Below are 17,306 nucleotides of genomic sequence, written 5' to 3'. Positions count from 1 at the left end.
ACCTGCGCAACCAGGCAGGAAGAGAAAAACACTACATCGCTGAGTTCACCTTTTCGTTCTATTCCGAAGAGAGGCGGTACAGCGCATTTGGAAGTGCAGGAACAAAAGGAAACCAATAGTGCCGATATTTGGTTTAAGAAGGCATGAGGCAGTGCAAAAAAATCCAAATTTTGAGATGAATAACGACCAGTGTACACGACGACCACATGGACAGGTGATGACAGGCGCAGTAGAATTTTTGGGAGACCTAAAGGAGCAAGAGCTTGGAAAGGTATAAAATTGGTAGCGGTAAATACCAGGCCGAGAATATGGAAACAATAAATAGTGTAAAAAATAAAAATATATATAAACTAGCTACACCCTACTGTTGCAGTCATGGTTCAATAAGGTACCGCGATTCGCTTTCTGCCCGGTAATCGACACGGGGCTGGATCAGTCATCTCTTAATCTGAAAATATTTTAGGGTTCGTCATAATGGCACGTGATTTTCTGCGTTTTCTTTGCAAGGACAGCGCATTATTTATTTATCTTATTTTTAAGCAAGGATAGTGGAGGGATAGCAAATGCGTATGCACTGACGTGTATGGCACATTTAAGACAGCGCACCCTTAGGTGTCTCGTCACAGTTCAGTGTGCATTATTCCACTGCTCCGTGAGCCCTTTGCTAAGACACCTATTGGTCAGGCCAACATATTTCTTACCACTGCTTAGACAGATTTCGCACACGGCTCCTACACTGCATGCCGAGGACGACAACGCATGCATAATTGCGCGCTCTGGCTGACAGCTAGCCGAGGCATTAGCGTCATTACACAGCCTTGACAGCTTGCCAAAGGCTGAAAAAGACGACTGGACTCCAGCTCGTTGCATGGTCTTTTCCTCTGACGTGATAAACCGTCCATACGCGAAAGCATGACGAATCATTAGAGTTTTAGTTTCACGTACGTAGAGGTTTCACGTACGTAGAGCTCTTACGTGTGACCAGTGCGCATGCGCAGAACGCAAAAGGTATGCGCGAGTCTCACATACGTACCTGAGATTCAGATTTTTACGTTCCGGTCTTTGCGTTGCTTTCGCGCGTAGCGTTGACAAAACGGCGGCGCCCTGCCCGCCGCTTCACAGCGATAACAGCTTCTTCGCTGATCCCTAGACGCGATATCGTGTTCTAAACTTTTGTATTCGCCTCGATATGCCCATTCTTGCCCTGGAATTAAGTTTCAAGCGACAAATAGCTATTGTTTTTCAGATATAAGGGAGATTTTCCAGCTGTTAAGCCTAACGAAGCAGCGCTCTGACGCAGTTCGACTGGCTTAACTGGCTTTGACTCGTCTTGTCTTAGAGTGGCTACAGCAGTGTCTTCATCGGTCAGTAGATGGCGTTAGGAAGAACGCGCGGCGACTGCCGCGTGCGTGCAACTGAAAGGGTTCGAAGCGACATGCGCGTATGTTACGTGAACTCTGTACGCACGTGAAACTAAAGCTTTCTATTTTGTAACGCGTTTCGAGCTTTCAGAGTGACTGCGCTGCCATACCGTGGCTGTGCCGCCAAACTGTACGTAGTTGGTCACGTGGTGCGCAGAAGCTGCCGGCGGCTCTACGCAGTGTCTGATCACGTGGTCGTCACGTGGTTGGCCACGTGACCAAGTTCTGGCCAGCTGTAGCTATCGCGTCACTCCTAGTTTTACCAGAGCTAAACCACCGCCAGTTTTTTTTAGTAGCACCTATTAGGGCCGCACCTCCATCGAATCTTTTACTGCACTAGCACTGAGGCTTCAACTCAGCCGAAAAGCCATTGTCTGTCGGAGTGTGCGGTCTCTCTGTGTCAACCGCGTTGTGGGCAACGTTAGGTTGCCCACATGCCACCTAGGTAGCAGGTAGGCTAACTAGGTCCCGTGACCTTGTGATGTCATAACAGCCTACCTGCCGAATTGTAAACGAAATGTCTACCGTGTCAGGTGATAGTTCAGTTAATGATTGGTCACGAGAGGCTGCTAAGGGAGAGGAACGTGAGTCGCACAAGCCACACCGATGACAGCGCCTACCATCGCGGGACAGTGGCGCGTCGGTTAACCGCGGCACCACCGCGCCGGGAGTGGTATGAGGACTGCCAGGTATCTATGAAAGTAGAGAAACCTGGAAACCGAAGATCGAACCAAAAACCGAAATTCCAGCGCGCCTAGTTTCTATTTGGCTTAAATACGTTCAGCAACCGTCATTTTTGTTATGATAATGGTAGTGAATTTTTATGGCGCAATGGCATCTGCGGCCAAAGAGCGCCATGGCAAGAGGCATTTTTGTTTGCTCAAGGTGACGTCAAAGACCCATTTCCCAAGCATTTTTTCCTGAATAAGCTGAGCACCACGCCAGAAGAAGCTTGTGCTCATTGTATCACCGGTGGGTACCCGGTGGCACTAGGGATCGAACCCCGCACCTCCCACATGCGATGGGGATGTTCAAGCCGCTAGACCACCACTGCAGCGTGATGTTTTTTTTTTCCTTCTTCAGACAACTTCCTGCCATTGAAATGAGTAGGTGCTCGAATAGTCAGTTTAATCGACCCTGGAAGCTGCTCTTTTAAGGCGCGCTTATAGAGTGCGCGTATGACTTTCTCAATACATTTCCGAAAGAGAGGTCCACAGTGCCTCTCCTTACGAAATTTGAGTGAGCGTATTTGTCGGACAGAAGAGGCTTGCTCCCTCTCGGCTCAAACTACTAGCACAGGTGTCCATCGCCTACACCTAATATGAGATCAAAGAATCGGGAGGATCAGCGCTCTGCTAACTCTTGGGTGAACTCTATTTGACAAAGACAATGTACGAATGCCGTGATGAGTTCTGGTACCGCAGATTTAAAAGAACGCTCGCCACAGTCCCGACGATTGAGGAAGCCTTGAACGAATCTGAGCACCTTTAAGAAAGCGGGCCTGTCAGAAAGGCCAGCAAGATGTCGCTGTTGATGTCGCATGCTGCAGATGTAATTCAAAATGCGAGCAAGACGAGGTGATGCACAACCTCTTTTCTGTATATCAATCCGCTCTACCTGCGAGACATAAGTGAATTTGAGGTAACAGCCAACAATTCAAGGAATACACTGTCGAAATGCCACAAGAATTTGAAACGCTAAAGGATCGGATAAATAATTGAAGCCCTCCGTAATGACATCAGTATTACTCGTTACAGAATTTTCATGGCGGATGACAAAGAATATCTTGAATGTCGACCTAAAATGGCCTAAGACTACCAACGAACTTTGCATTTAACACAATGTTTTACGTCACTCATTCACGCATCTACGCTGGGCTCGAGACACCCACCATTAATTATACGACGGGCCAAAAAAGAGCTGGAAGAGAAGTGCGGATGGGATCTTGCAGTGACTCGTTGGAAGCAGCAGGGGCTGCCACTGGCAGAATTATTCGAGGCCACTACTTACAGGACTGGAGACGAATACTCAACTACAAATTTTTCACTACGGTAGTTGTGTCCATGTTCAGAGAAGACGAGTATGAAAGCATTGCAACCCCTTTCCATTATAATAATACGACTATCAGAGTTACTTCGCATATCTCGAGGGAAAAAGTGCCGATCTTTCTTTTTTAGGCCTTTTCACACTTAAACAAAGTTAGTTATGCATCTAGATGCAGCGATGTTTGGTTGTCTGGTTCCCTAGTCACTTTTGCACATTTGTCAGGGCCATTCTCCATTGCCTGGGCTTGTAGCCAAGAAACGTTCGTTCAAAAAGAACCTCGATGAGGGACACTCAGCATTATGCCACCCATGAGCTCCATTACTTCGCTTCTGTGCACAGGTGTGTTCATAAAGGAGTTTACTTCTTTTTACCTATGAATTTATATTTGCTGGCTGGCGTTCTCCCCACATGGCAATGTGTAAACAGCTGATTCCTTGCCAGTTCTCGCCGCTTTCTCTGAGCTTTTACTTTTCAGCATTCCAATGTGTGCAAGATGCTCCTGTTTGAAATAATAACGATATTTTATAATTTCAGGCTGGCCCCTACATAGAGGTCCTGGTCACGGAGTACCTGTATCACGTCGTGGGCTTCGCCAACATCATTGGAGAGCTGCTGGTCGTGTTTCAGCTCTACGGTGAGGTGGAGTTAAGCCGTTACATCACACACTCAACAGGAAGAAAGCATTGGCTTCTCTATGTTGTGCCATGGGTGGTGCATGCGGTGCAGTATTTTTGCGTATACTTTCATTACAAAGCCTAACGAATGTCAGTGCGCGGGAACGTTTTTAGTTATCTTTTCAAGCCCAAACGAACAAATGTACAAGGGAACTCTCACTATGTGCTTCTTTCTAGGAGACTCGAAATAGTTGTCTAAAGGCATCTAAAGTAATACAAAAAAAAATAATATCCAGGACGTAAAGCTTAAAGGTCACGTGAAACAAATGTTAGCCTCGCTCTTACAAAGCAAACCAGCTACTGCAGTGCTTCAGGAAATAAGGTTCGTCACCGCTATCAGGGTAGATCTCCAGAGTCTGCTTAGCCTTTTGGCGGGGCCGCTGAGTCATACCGCAGGAATGTCGTGAACGGCCAATATTCATCGTACCTCCGTCAACTATGTTCAGTCCTGACAGAGACAAAGTGCGTTTTCAGTTATAGGCATTTCTTTTTTAGTGGTGTGGTACTTCTCTGCTGAAGGCCGCGAAAGGAAACTTATCACAATGAAACAAGAGGGATGGTTACATAAACGAAAAAATAATAGGAATGACCGTTGATCCACTCCCTGCATCCGACCATCATAGACCAAACAACTGCACCGGTTCTGCGTCACCCCGACAGCAACCAAGTCCATCATTTCTTCTCTCCCTCAGACCCTTTACCACAAACGGCTACCTCCAGTTTCTTTAGCTAATCAGTGCATTACATTCGTATGCATAGCACCTCCTCCTTTCCCTTGATATCCTCCTGTCAGCTAATACTAACTGGCCTAACAACCTTGCATTGTTTAGCAACTCTCAACAGTGAGCTATTTGTAATCGGCACGAGTGCCTCTTGAATGCCTAAAGGCTGACGCAATGGACAGTTTCGGGCAAAGCTGCGCATTTATGAGGTGAAACTTAGCGGACTCTACTGCCGATGAGGTGTGCAAGAAGCAGGAGCCAGCTAGATATTATAGCAGGCGACTCAATACAGTTTTCATCAGGCGGAGGCCCGACATCATATGGACATGAAAATGCGTTTTCAATGCGGAAGCAAGGTTATATAAAAAATGGGGAAAAAGCTGCGAATTTTGCTTCTGAAGTTGTTAATCAGTCGTTAAGAACATCCTATAGTAGAAAGAGCTTAGATGCTCTGCGCAGCGTTTAACGCTCGCATACGGGGCGCAGACGGCGCTTACACCCAGAATGACCCAATCAATGGACGTTTCTTTTTTTTTTTTTGCACGTAACCACTCCTCATGCTCGCTCAGGCAAGGAAATTCTTGGGGAAAAGACAGATTTACAAAGTTCATTGCATTGTGTGGGGAAGGAGTAATGGGCCGTAAGCTGGACCGGAAAATGCAGTGATTTAATACTTACCCTACTCAATATTTACTTCTCTTTGTGACTGACTGAATCTGCACCACGCCTACATTTGCTTCTGGTGACTGCGTACAGCCAAGCGGCAAAAGAGGTGTGTCGTCTAGCCTATTACAAAAATCAAAACCGAGCTAGACGAACTGCAGCAGGAATGAAATTACTATAACATGCCTGCCCAGCTGGCTTTTATCGTGCGAGAATCAACCAGCTGGAAATTGAATTCACGATGCCGTCTGCGTTCTTGAGACTGAACACTACATACAAGCGCGTGACAATAAGAAAGGAACAGCCAGCACCTCTCGCTGTTTTTCGCTTATACGCCTGCAGGCCTGTTAGTCTCTCAAAATTTGGAAGCCCAATTTTTGAAAGCCCTTTGTTTCAAAGTAGTACCGTTAATACAATTTGATCCAAAGCCCTTCACCTTGCTTCTGACTTCACTGCTGTGCCTGTCTTCAGGATCTTTTCAGCCTGCTACCTTGCCGCATATTCTAGTAACTGTGGACTAAACATTAACTGAAATTTAATCCCTAACTGCTCCAATGCCAGGTCTGGAGCGCGTGGTGATTGACTGCGGCCTCATGCTGGAAAAGACGCTCGGCCGGATCCTGCAGGTGCTGTGGTCGTCCGTCACCCCAATGCTGCTCACGGTAAGATATAGAATTTTCCTCATTAAATATGCATATATAATATACAAGTTGTTTCACGTAACTTAAACAAATGATTTTTAAAAAGTGGAGTACCGGAGCTAAGTGAAACTAACGACATATTGTGTCCCGTCGCGTGGCGTTCCTCGGATTACTTTTTTAATTCCGCTTGAATAGTTGATGAAGTTTACAAATACAATATTATACTTTAGATACAAATTTTCTAATATTCACATGAGGAGGTTCAGAGAGAATGGATCAAGTTTTTTGTAGCAGCGTACTATCTGCCGCAAGTTTGCGGGACCTGCGATGCGCGGCGGAGCTAAGCAAAACTGCACTGCTGCACCATCTGCGCCACAGAGCGCGGTGTCGAGGCTCACGGCACGCCTGCGGCTGCAGTACTCTGAGTGAGGCTCGACACCATGCTCTGTGGCGGCAGATGCCGCAGCAGTGCAGTTTTGCTTAGCTCCGCCACGCATCGCAGGTCCGGCAAACTTTTGCGGCCGACTGTACCTCATACGCAGTTCTTTTTCTCGGCATTTCAAGAAAGCCCGCCATATATGCAAAACGTCAACAGCTGACTGCGTTTACGTGCTACCATATTCGAGCGCTTTAAACCGTGTTTTGAACGAACAAAACGTGCTCGCTGACGATGCCTCAGTGAGCGGCCGCCGCTCATTTCGAAGGGCTGCAAAGTTGTAAAAATGACGGAAGAAAAACGGAGGCTACCTTCACATACGCCAATTTACTGCTTTCACTTCCTTTTTGGTTTTTATATGCAATGGCTGAGTAGAAACTCCGTCCGAATCGGTTGTCGGTGGCGTGCATGTCACTTATCGCAGATCACGGTACGCGCTTTCCGTTTTCACAAAGAATGTGCGGACGCACTTTCGAGACTATGCTGAGAGCCGCGTCGGCCAGTCACTCAGAGGCGTTAGCGCGCACTCTTCGTTCACTGAGGACACGCCGCGCTGCAATACGACACTGGAAGAGCGAAACTCGTCCAGTCGAGAACGGAAGACACTGGAGAAGCGGAATCATGAGTATTCTTTTTCATCTTTCGCGGGTTTTCTTCAAATGCTGGAAAAAGAACCACGTAAAACATACGTTGCCAAAAAATATTAGATTAATTGCTTCGTAACCCCATCTACAATATAAGAAACCGCATGCGATGCTTAAGTGACTATGGAAATTTTTCGTTAATAATCTACGCGAAATACCTATTTACACGAAATTTAACATTCACTCTGAGCAGCACCACACAGTGGGAAACTACATGTCGCTGTTTTCACCCAGCTCCACTGCGCCTTTTTTCTTAATCCTTGGTTCAGCTTGTGTAAAATACCCCGCATATGAGCCTTACATTTTCGGCTTGCGTTTCGTTCCTAATTTCACTTCAAATTCGGGTGAAAATTATGCTCTCAAAAAGAAAAACTTCCAAAATTTGGGGTATCGCGGTTGGTGTTCTTGCAGTAAGCATAACTGACTTAATTAAGCCCCATTATAGGCACTTCTACCACACCGTTGAACATTCGCAATGGCTATCTGCGACACTTCTGATTGGAGCATGGGAAATAAGAAAGGATCCACGAGGCCGCAATTAACTATACCCGTTTCCAACCTTTGACATGACACTGGGCGATAATACGGCTCGCCGTAATGAACGCAACAATTTGTCCTGCAGTGCAGGAAGGGAAGAAATTTTTCGAGTCTGTTTGTTGCTTTTGCTTTGATGTCACGGGAACAAACCCACCTTCAAAAATGAGTGAAGGTACGAGTATCATTCTGCTATTGTTTTCGCCGCCTGTACGCCTAATCAACGTGGATATTTTGGCATGACGCGGCCCAAATATGCACAACTTTTCTTTGTGTGCCAAAGCACATCAGTCGGTATCCTTCCACATGCCTATACATGTCGATACGTCTGGCTCATCTGCTTTTCAATGGATCGTGATTGAAAAAAAAAATGATTAAGAGCCATCGCGGTATCTCAGTGGCTATGCCGCTCGGCTTTTGTCAGGAAAGATGATGGCTCGATCCCGAATGCGGCGGTCGCATTTCGATGAAGGCGAAATGCTAAAGCCGGTGTACTGTGCGATGTCACTGCAAGTTAGCCAGATGGTCAAAGTTATCCAGAGCCCTCCATAGCCTGGGTACGTTCAATGTCATTCGATTAATTTTTGATAGTGTTTAAATACCGCATTGTGTTAATGGATGCTTTACAGCATTTTCTAACGCAAGAAATGCAGTAGCTAATAAGCGCTTCCATTCTAACGACGATTGAAAATGCTAAACTGCGACATTACACCAAAACCGTATTCACCTGTCAATGTTCAAGTTGACGTTCTCACCGAAAAGACACGTTTTCACAGGTGCAACCGCATTTGTTTTCATCACGTGCTTTCGCGACCATCGTCGCATTAGTTGTTCAATGTTGCTGTCATCTACATACAGAAAGCGAATATATGCAGGAATCCCAAATTTTCCTCCACATTTTTTTATATACCATGTACAACCTCTGCAATATCAAGCAATCTGGAACCAACGCTTTTCATTACCATCATCAGCCCAACCAAGCTCAATGCAGTGCAAAGGCCTCTCGTAAATCTCTACAATAAGCTCTTTCCGTTCCCCGCTGAGGGTCAACCTCTTTCCTCAGGCTACTTAATCTGATCTGCCGACCTAACCTTATGCCACCTCCTGCTACGCTTGCCTTCTCTTGGAATCCACTCCGTTACTATTAATGCCCACCGGTTATCGTGTCATCGCATTATATTCGCTGCCCAAGCCCATTTATTCCTCTTGGTTTCAACTAGGATGTCATTAACCCGCGTTTGTTCTCTGAACCACTGTGCCTTCTTCCAGTTTTAAACATTACACCTATTAAGATACTCTTTTTTTTGGCCGATAAAGCATTCGGTGCTGGAAAAATACAATTTGCATGCCTCGCCACTTATATCCCTGGTCTTTGCGACAGGTGCGATGTATCTGAAACGTTATGAATGCCTTCCTCTGGTTTGAGAGTAAGAGCCAGTTTTTTTTTATTACAGTTTTGTCGAGGGATGCGATTCTTTGGTGACCAAGCTGCAGATTCAGTCAGGACTATAAGTGGTATTACCTACACAGAAGACGTATAGGACAGCGCTGGACGTGGACATCAGAAGCCCATCAAGGTTGTGGGAGCTTGCATGTAGGGCCAGTGCCTGTATTACGCGCTTCCGCGCTGGTAAATAAATCTAAAAGCCGGATTTGCACCATTTTCAATTTAATTTATTCAATTTGTTCATTTACTGTAACGGCTATTGCTGTCCTCACGGGGGGAGGGGGGGGGGGAAGTTGCCTAACTGGAAAGAACGTGTACTTGAACGAGCATTTGCACATAGGAAAAAATGATACAGCACAATGAAGCACTCTGTCGTAGAAAACCACATAATTGAATGGATGTTTCATAGCCATATCCTATTAAAGTAACCATTAAAAACATGTGGGACACTTAGCACGCCTTAAGAGTGGAATGGAAGAGCACTATAGATCAGCATCAATGCTCCTTTGGTGCGTTCTGCCTTCTCTTCATCCCTTTCTTTCTTCCCTTTCTTGATTCTTCAGTTCGGAGGCTGTGATGAGGGGACCAGGTCACGCGACCTCTCTCTTCCAATCAATAACCAACCTCCGAGTCAAATGGGCAGATTGTTCACGACGAAATGGGCAGGTTTATTTATTTATTTCAATACATTCAAACTTCAATACCTTCAATACCTTCAAACCTTCAACATTGTTATAGCGGGGCGCAAACGTCGAGTGTTCTTTAAAAGCACTGCTGCACTTACAAACACAGTCAATGTCGCAAAAGAGCACTGAAGCAAGAAACACCTCATATGCATAGAGATATGGAAACATTCATGTAAAAGTTTCAACACAAGCATTTTAGGAGTCATATCAAACACCGCATGCAAAAACATTCGACGAACGAAACATGCTGCAAATTTTTTAACTGCCGGTCGTTTACGGTTCTCAGGTGTGTTTTAAAAGCATTTGGAAAGTCACTCCTCAAAATGACTATTCTGTTTGGACGGCTGTTCTATTCGCTTATTGTGCGTGCAAAGGAAGATGACTTAAACAAAGCAGTTCGACAAGCTATTTCTCTTATTTTGCCACTATGGTCGCTTCTTTTTGAAATGTATGTTGGAGGTTTTGAGGCAACCGTCCCGCTCAATGCCAATATTTTCATTTAAAATATCGTTTAAAATGTTATCCCGAAGACGGCGCGACGGAATTGTAGGGAATCCTAGTCAAGCTGCCTTTTTAACCTGCTTGCACTGTTGCCGTGATCGCGACAGTTCAAAACGAAACATGTTGCGCAATTCTGTATGCCTTCTAGTTTGTTATTAAGAAAAATTTTTTTTTCCTAGATCCCTCACACCTGGAGAATATTACAAGGCCGAACGCACATTTAAGGCATGATGTAAGGAGGTCAAGGAACCTCTCAACTCGGTGGGCTGGTTGCCACCTGCCCGGGTGGGCCGATTGTGATCATCTAACAAGATCACGTAGCCTCTTTCAACCGTTCAGCGAATTTCGTGTCACAAAGTAATTTTTGCGGAATGTGGACTCGAATGTTACAACATTAAAATGCAGTAGGTCAAGCGCGCTAGCAAGCGCCTGAGCAAGTTTTTGTGGCATCATGAGGCCACGGCGGGATCTGCGCAGATCTCTCTGCTGGTGGGCCTGCTGTTCCGGCCGAGTCCCACGTTCCGCGACTACGAGTATTCAACGCCGGCCAGGATCATCGCAGAAGCCGTGGTGTTTGTGGGACTGACATTCGTGCCCTCCTATGCGTACACCGTTCTCGCAGCCAACGCTTTCGTGAGTACATCGTGGATGTTAGATTGTTCTTAACGCGTGGGCTCAAACATCGCTTCTCTGTTTCGTTGAATGTGCACGATGATATTTGGCTTCTCTAAGCGGGCACCAAAGAAACAAGAACTCAACATGCAGTTGCCTTTAATTGCAGTTGACGCTTTCGTTCTACTCTAGTACATTAGCGCATACCGGAGTGTTGATATTTGCACTATTTTTAAACACTTGTTGGTTCTTGTATTTCATTGGTTCCCCCCCCCCGCGTTTGAATTTGTTTATTTTAAGGCGAAAGCCTTTAATGGCTCATGCTCGCGATCCTGTCCGTCCGTTACGCTATTCAGCAACTCGATGAGAAAAAAAAAACCTTTGTGCACGATGGGATTGCAACCACCATCCTTCCGTTCAACAGCCGAGCGTGCTAACGACTACGCTACTTCATGCCAACGCACATTTAGTTCTCCTTGTCTAGGACGCTGGAGAGTGTTTTCAGAAAGACGTCCAATCAGTCGCTTGACTCCCGAACGCCCTCCAGTATCTCTAGATTTTAAGAGTCGCGAACAATTGTGTACTTAATTAGCATCTTAACCACACATCAGTGACACAAGGAGCAACACCGTATTAAAGGCTTTCGCCTCACCGCACTTAGGTCAGCAAAGTGACCTGAATTTTTTTGCGGTTTTCTCTTAATTTTGTACTTATTTTCTTTATTACCTGCTTTTTAATCTTTTTATTTTTCCTTCCTCCCTTCTATCTAGCTCAGTGCAGTTGTGGCCAGTGGCAGGTTTATTTGTGATGTGTCTAGGAATGTAAATTTTTGATAGCATAGTTCTAATGCACATGCGTCGAAGTACAAAGTAAAAATTGGAAATTTTTACATATCTGCCCTAGAGAACATTTCAACCTTTCAGCAGGTTTGTATTGTCTGTGCTATTCGCGCAGACGTATTAATGGGTAAGCACTAATCCGATGGATGCCATCCCCGATAAAAAAATAGAGATCACTGCGGCTACCTGCATTAGAGGAATGCGAAACCGTTGACGCCTCCTCGACACCCGTCACCTTTCAAATTTGGCGCCATGGATGCTTTCCCGTCCATTTTATTCTTCATATTTTTCCTTTTCCTTAATTACTCACCTTAACTTAACCAGGTTTACCCTGATTGTACCCTCTTTTCGTATAAATCATTCATTTTGGCCCTTCAAAATTTGGCGCCATGGTTGCTTTCCATACACTTACTATATATTCGTCCAGCCTATTCAACCGTCCTTGATATTTTATAAGTAATTAACTAATTATATTATGCAAATCAAACTTTTCCTTCGATTAAATATCACACATCGAAAACATTTCATCTCATTTCAAACTTCATGTTCACTTCCTTGCCTATTCTTGCGCTATTTTGTCGTCCACGGCTGTTTTACCATCCACTCACTATATCGACGCTGCGCTATTGCGTGGTTTTTGCATTATTGGCTCTAATTAAATAGCTAATCATCCTATTCAAATCAACTTTTTTTGCGCAGCATCCTCGCATTGACCTATATTGAGCCCAACCATTCGTTTTATAATATCTCTTCTGCGAACGTTGCAGTCGGCGCGGACACGTTTTGGTGATATGACCCTGCCGACATAGCCTAGAAAGGCTTTCGCATTAAAATCATCTTTTTCGCGCTGTCTGTTCACCTAGCACAAGCTCTCCGTCCCGCGGCACTGCCCGCTCATCGTCGGCTTCTATACATATCAAAAATCCATGCTTTCGCACTGATTCGATTGTAGTAAACGTTCTTCCCAGACCATTTTTTGGCTAAGGCTAGTCTGACTACAGGACTTGGCGGTTAGAGAATTTCAGAAAATACCTCACAGCTGCAAACCGGCACGCATGACTCGTCTAGGCCTTTAGTGTTACTAGGGGGAACGCAGCTGAATCACAAGTTGGAACACGAAGGCGATCAATGCCACGAATGCTTACCAACCGGTGTTCCATTTATTCAGGTGTTGTAACTACACAAACATCTCTTAGAGGTCTGAGATATTGTTTGTCTTCTTTCCCGTCTACTTTCTTCAGTTAGCACTGCTCAATTCGTGCGACAGAGAGTAAGGAACAATTTCTTTCAGCGCAAGTTTATTGTGAGCTAGTGAAGAAAAACATTCTTTTCTGAAAGGCGACAGACGCTAGTGGCTCAGAACAGCCGACCAGCGCCACTGCTATACTTATCTTGTCGCTGAGATTAAAATCATAGGAAAGCGTTGCCCAAAGTCGCTGGAACTTATTACTCCGGCAAGAGAGAGCGTTCTTAGTTCGTGGTAATTCCGGAAGTATATCTGAATAATACAAAGACAATGCAGGAGTGACTCCCTGTTGCCAATTTCCGATGCGCAAAACGTTTTTGTCAATCTCCCTATTATCGGCAGCCGGTTTCTAAATTGCCAATGCTTCCAGTGCTTCACAGCTCACTTCTTGGTTACACAACACTGAAGTTTATTCAGAGAATAGTATAACATACAAAAGAATTCTTTTTTTAGTTTAAAGCGGCAAAGGGCGCTTGACACACATTCCAATCAATACACCTGTGCTTATGATTGCGGCAGCAAGGTCTTGTTGCGCACAGCCGGTTTAGATCTCCTCTGCTCGGAGACCCTTGATTGCTTGCTCGGCCATGAAAACGAGATTCGTATTTCAGGAAATCGGGACAGTGGTGTCACTGTACTACTGACTTGTTAAGATTCACCTCATTATTATGTGGAGTGGAATTACAAAATGCAATGGAAGTTTTTGATAGCCAGCTGGCTAGTTAATGCGTTCATGCAGCTTTATGCATCGTACCGAGACAATAGTATCCCGGAGAAAACTTTCTTTCAATTTAGAACCTTATCTCTCAATATCCCGGTCAGAATTCGATTAAAAGAGGCTGCATTATAGTTGCTGTGTTGTGGTAAATAAGGCAGCCTGCAGAAATATTCCCGTGATATTTTTTGTGTTAAGAGCACCTGTGGTCCCATGGAGCAGAATTTCTTTCCGTAGCTGTGTTCAACTACTCGGTGCATGTCGCAGCCAGTGCCGGCGGAACGAAGGGACGCTGTGATAGGACGCGTTAACCGGTGAAACTTACAGCTTTTTGCACAAAATGATAATGATAATAATGTTAATAGTAACGTTCTTGCGCCAAATATAAACAAAATGCACAAACTGCTGGCACGCCTAAACCTCATAGGGCTTGATCGGCAGAGCCCGACAGGCAACGGAACTGTGCATATATATAAAGAGGGCATGTTAATACATACTAAACATGACAAAACATTAATGTAGTCCAATGACAAAAATAAATAAATAAAAAGGCACAGGAAAATTGAGTATTTAACACCACTCCTATGCGGTTCAGCGTTAAAGAAAAGAATGCAGCACGGCAAAACTAACATCCATGCAATTGGAAATGCAAAAGAAAATTTCTTCCAACAGATGCGTTGAAGTGACAGATCACCATTACTATCTCAGTGTAGTTCGCTATGCCAGTCGATTCTTATGTCCACAAGCAGTTATAGCATTTTTGCACGCACAATAATCTTAACGACAGATAACCTTAGTACGACTGCGCTTTTCTAAGGTATTCACAGTTTTGTAGTTTGGCGCTGCCTCTGTTGTCACTACAAAGCTGGCACAGTTCTAAGAGCTGCAAACTGGGTGAGCAGGACAACCAACGTAGGGGAACAGTTTTTCAAGAGACCCTGTCTTATTTTTCACGCACCCTGTTTCAACTCAGTAATGGCCAGGAAATGAAAATTTTGAGTACAAGTTGGAAAATTCCAGAATCTCGTTAGAAGACGCTGCCCTAAAGGAATCTGATACTTCATTTTTCATTAAAAAAATACGTTGCGCAAATTGAAAATGAGCTGATCTGGCGGTTCTCTGGGCACATAAAAACTTTAAAACTGTACACGTGTATCTGAGACATGTGATGCATGAGCAGCAATTTTTTTATGTAAAAATAAGCTCGTTGAAAATTTCACTTTTATGCTGTAGAGGTAAGTAAAGGTTTGCCGGTGGTGTTGTTCCGGTGATTTCCAGAAACTGGATGCACCGCTTGAAGGCTTCGCGATAATACGACTTGCAGGCAAAGCGATTTAGTGAGAAACGAACTTTTATACAGGCTTTTTACAGATCGTTACAAACAAGTCAGTATACGGCCACAGCTATCCGCGGCCGGTCTAGCCGACCGCCTGCACAGAGGCGAGGGACACCGCGTCCCAACAGTCAAACTGGCGCGCCTCGCACCAGCTCTCCACGGTCACTCCCTCCGCACTCGGCCAGACCGAGCTCCTGCCAGCTAGGAGTCGCTAGAGACAAAAGCACACGGGCGCGGCTCCCTTCGCGGGTGCACCCCGAAGATGCCCGCGCCCCTTTCCACACGTAAAAATAAACTGCTAACTGCTGCTCATCAGTTTTGACGAATAGGAAAGCTTAGAACTGATGTCAGCGTTTTCCCTTACCCCCGAGTTCCTCCCCTCCCTAGGTGGTCTCGCAATCCTTCGCCAAGGGGACAGGGGTCCAAGGTCGAGGCCGGCAGATAGTCGCGCCGTCCGGAGCGGCGAAGGAAACCGCAAGGACGAATGGGGAGACTAACCAAAAAGGCATGAGTCCCCTTCTAAGGGCGTGCACCAAAACAAAACAAAATAAAACAAAACCGGACGCGCAGCCTATGTCACTGCCCTCTCGGGGAATATTCGCAACACATGTACAAAAAGATGCGACAGCGCGCAGAACCCTACAAGGTACCTCTTAATTAAAGTGGGATCTTTTAATTAAGCGTTCTACATTTTTAGCAGCCCGCGTCTTCACTTGATTGTCAGAAGTGCAACCATAAATGCGGTTTACAGCAATTTTCTGGAAATCTCTCATCACGCGCCTAATAAAAAAACAACGGGTGGTGTTCAACGTGGCTTGAACCTAGTTATACTACGAAAGCGCTGTTATGCATGGTCTCCACTATCTCGGATCAAATGTCAAGGTCAAGATCAGAGGTCTTGGTTATAGAAACCCAATTGTCATAGACATATTGGTCACGTGGCCTTACTACCATAGCTTGGGCCGTACCACCACACAGTTAAGTTCAGTTTGACCTTGTGAGGCATTGAAGGTCATTGTCTCATGGACATCAAAATCGGAAGCTAGCTGTACCACAGGGTGTAGAGCTCTCGTTTTAAAATATTGACATTTGTGCAGATTTTATTGCACGCGATGCGCTTGGCACCACAATGTGAAGTGAAGAACTTTCCGTTGGCATTTTATAGAGTGATGTTTTGTACTGCGCGCCACTGTGACTCTCTTCAATAAAAAACATCCAGTCGAAATAAAAGCAGAATTGAACGCAGTTGTAATCAATGTTTTCAGTTTCTTCATTATTGTGGATGTTCTAATTCGTCGTTTCTGATTGGGTATTTCCGGGTTGCGAGATAAACGGATGATGTTTAAACCTATACCTGTTATTTTTTTCGTTTCCCCATGACCAGCTATTTGTTCTTCTAATACCTATGTCTGTGCTGCAATGCATAGCGGTGCTTTTTACAAAGTGTTTTCTTATTTTGTTTCAGTGTTTATTTGGAAAATTGAAAATCTCTGCCTGCGTACGTTACTGCCAAGTTGATAAAGGGGGCAGGATCTCTGTCAAGCTTACGAGCTTTTAGTCCTGTCTCCTTCTCTGTCCAAGAGAAAAATAAAGACTGAATGAAATGAAATGTCGGTCCCGCAGAAACTGGAGGTGGTGAAGGCGCATGCGTCAAGGTGGCGTCCGGCTGACCCGCAGTTCGCGCGCGAGTACAAGAACCGGCTCGTGGCGCGGGGTTTGATCGTACGCCAACATCGCCACGAAGCGGTCAAGTCCACCGACGGGGTCACAGTCGGGCCCACGGGCACCTTCGTCGTGCACACCGACAGACCCACCGGCTCGGAACAGCGCACTGGGGAGCAACCCGCTGCTCCGGCCCCCCAATGAGGAGGAGAGGGCCGTGGGCGTTGCTTTGAACGCAGCCGCGCCATGCGCCACCAAGCTGGGAGTGTTGGTGCACACCTGTGGTGCTGTATGACTGCTTGAGGGCGTGCAAGCTGAGGTTAAGCATTGCTAGTACATGCCACACTTAAAGTGTTCACTCTTAACGTCTACATTTTTCTTTTATGCCTGTTTCTCTATTTTCCTTCTCAGACACAATAATTATGTTGTACTAATTAAATTTATTCTTTCTATAATTAATCATGAACCGACTGCACATCTA

The 17,306-nt window shown here is 45.3% G+C and overlaps 1 protein-coding gene across 1 annotated transcript; it reads left to right on the top strand.

Annotated features, from left to right (window-relative positions):
• The first annotated feature begins 6,119 nt into the window (after positions 1-6,119).
• On the top strand, positions 6,120-17,161 carry LOC144106408 (uncharacterized). Its single transcript, XM_077639213.1, has 3 exons — positions 6,120-6,188; positions 10,893-11,048; positions 16,787-17,161. Exons 1-3 carry the CDS (start codon positions 6,120-6,122, stop codon positions 17,027-17,029), a joined length of 468 nt encoding a protein of 155 aa, XP_077495339.1. The 3' UTR covers positions 17,030-17,161.
• The last annotated feature ends 145 nt before the right edge of the window (positions 17,162-17,306 follow it).

This window comes from Amblyomma americanum, chromosome 10, assembly GCF_052857255.1.
Source record: "Amblyomma americanum isolate KBUSLIRL-KWMA chromosome 10, ASM5285725v1, whole genome shotgun sequence".
NCBI classification, from domain to species: domain Eukaryota; kingdom Metazoa; phylum Arthropoda; class Arachnida; order Ixodida; family Ixodidae; genus Amblyomma; species Amblyomma americanum.
This window is presented reverse-complemented; position numbering and strand designations above follow the sequence as displayed.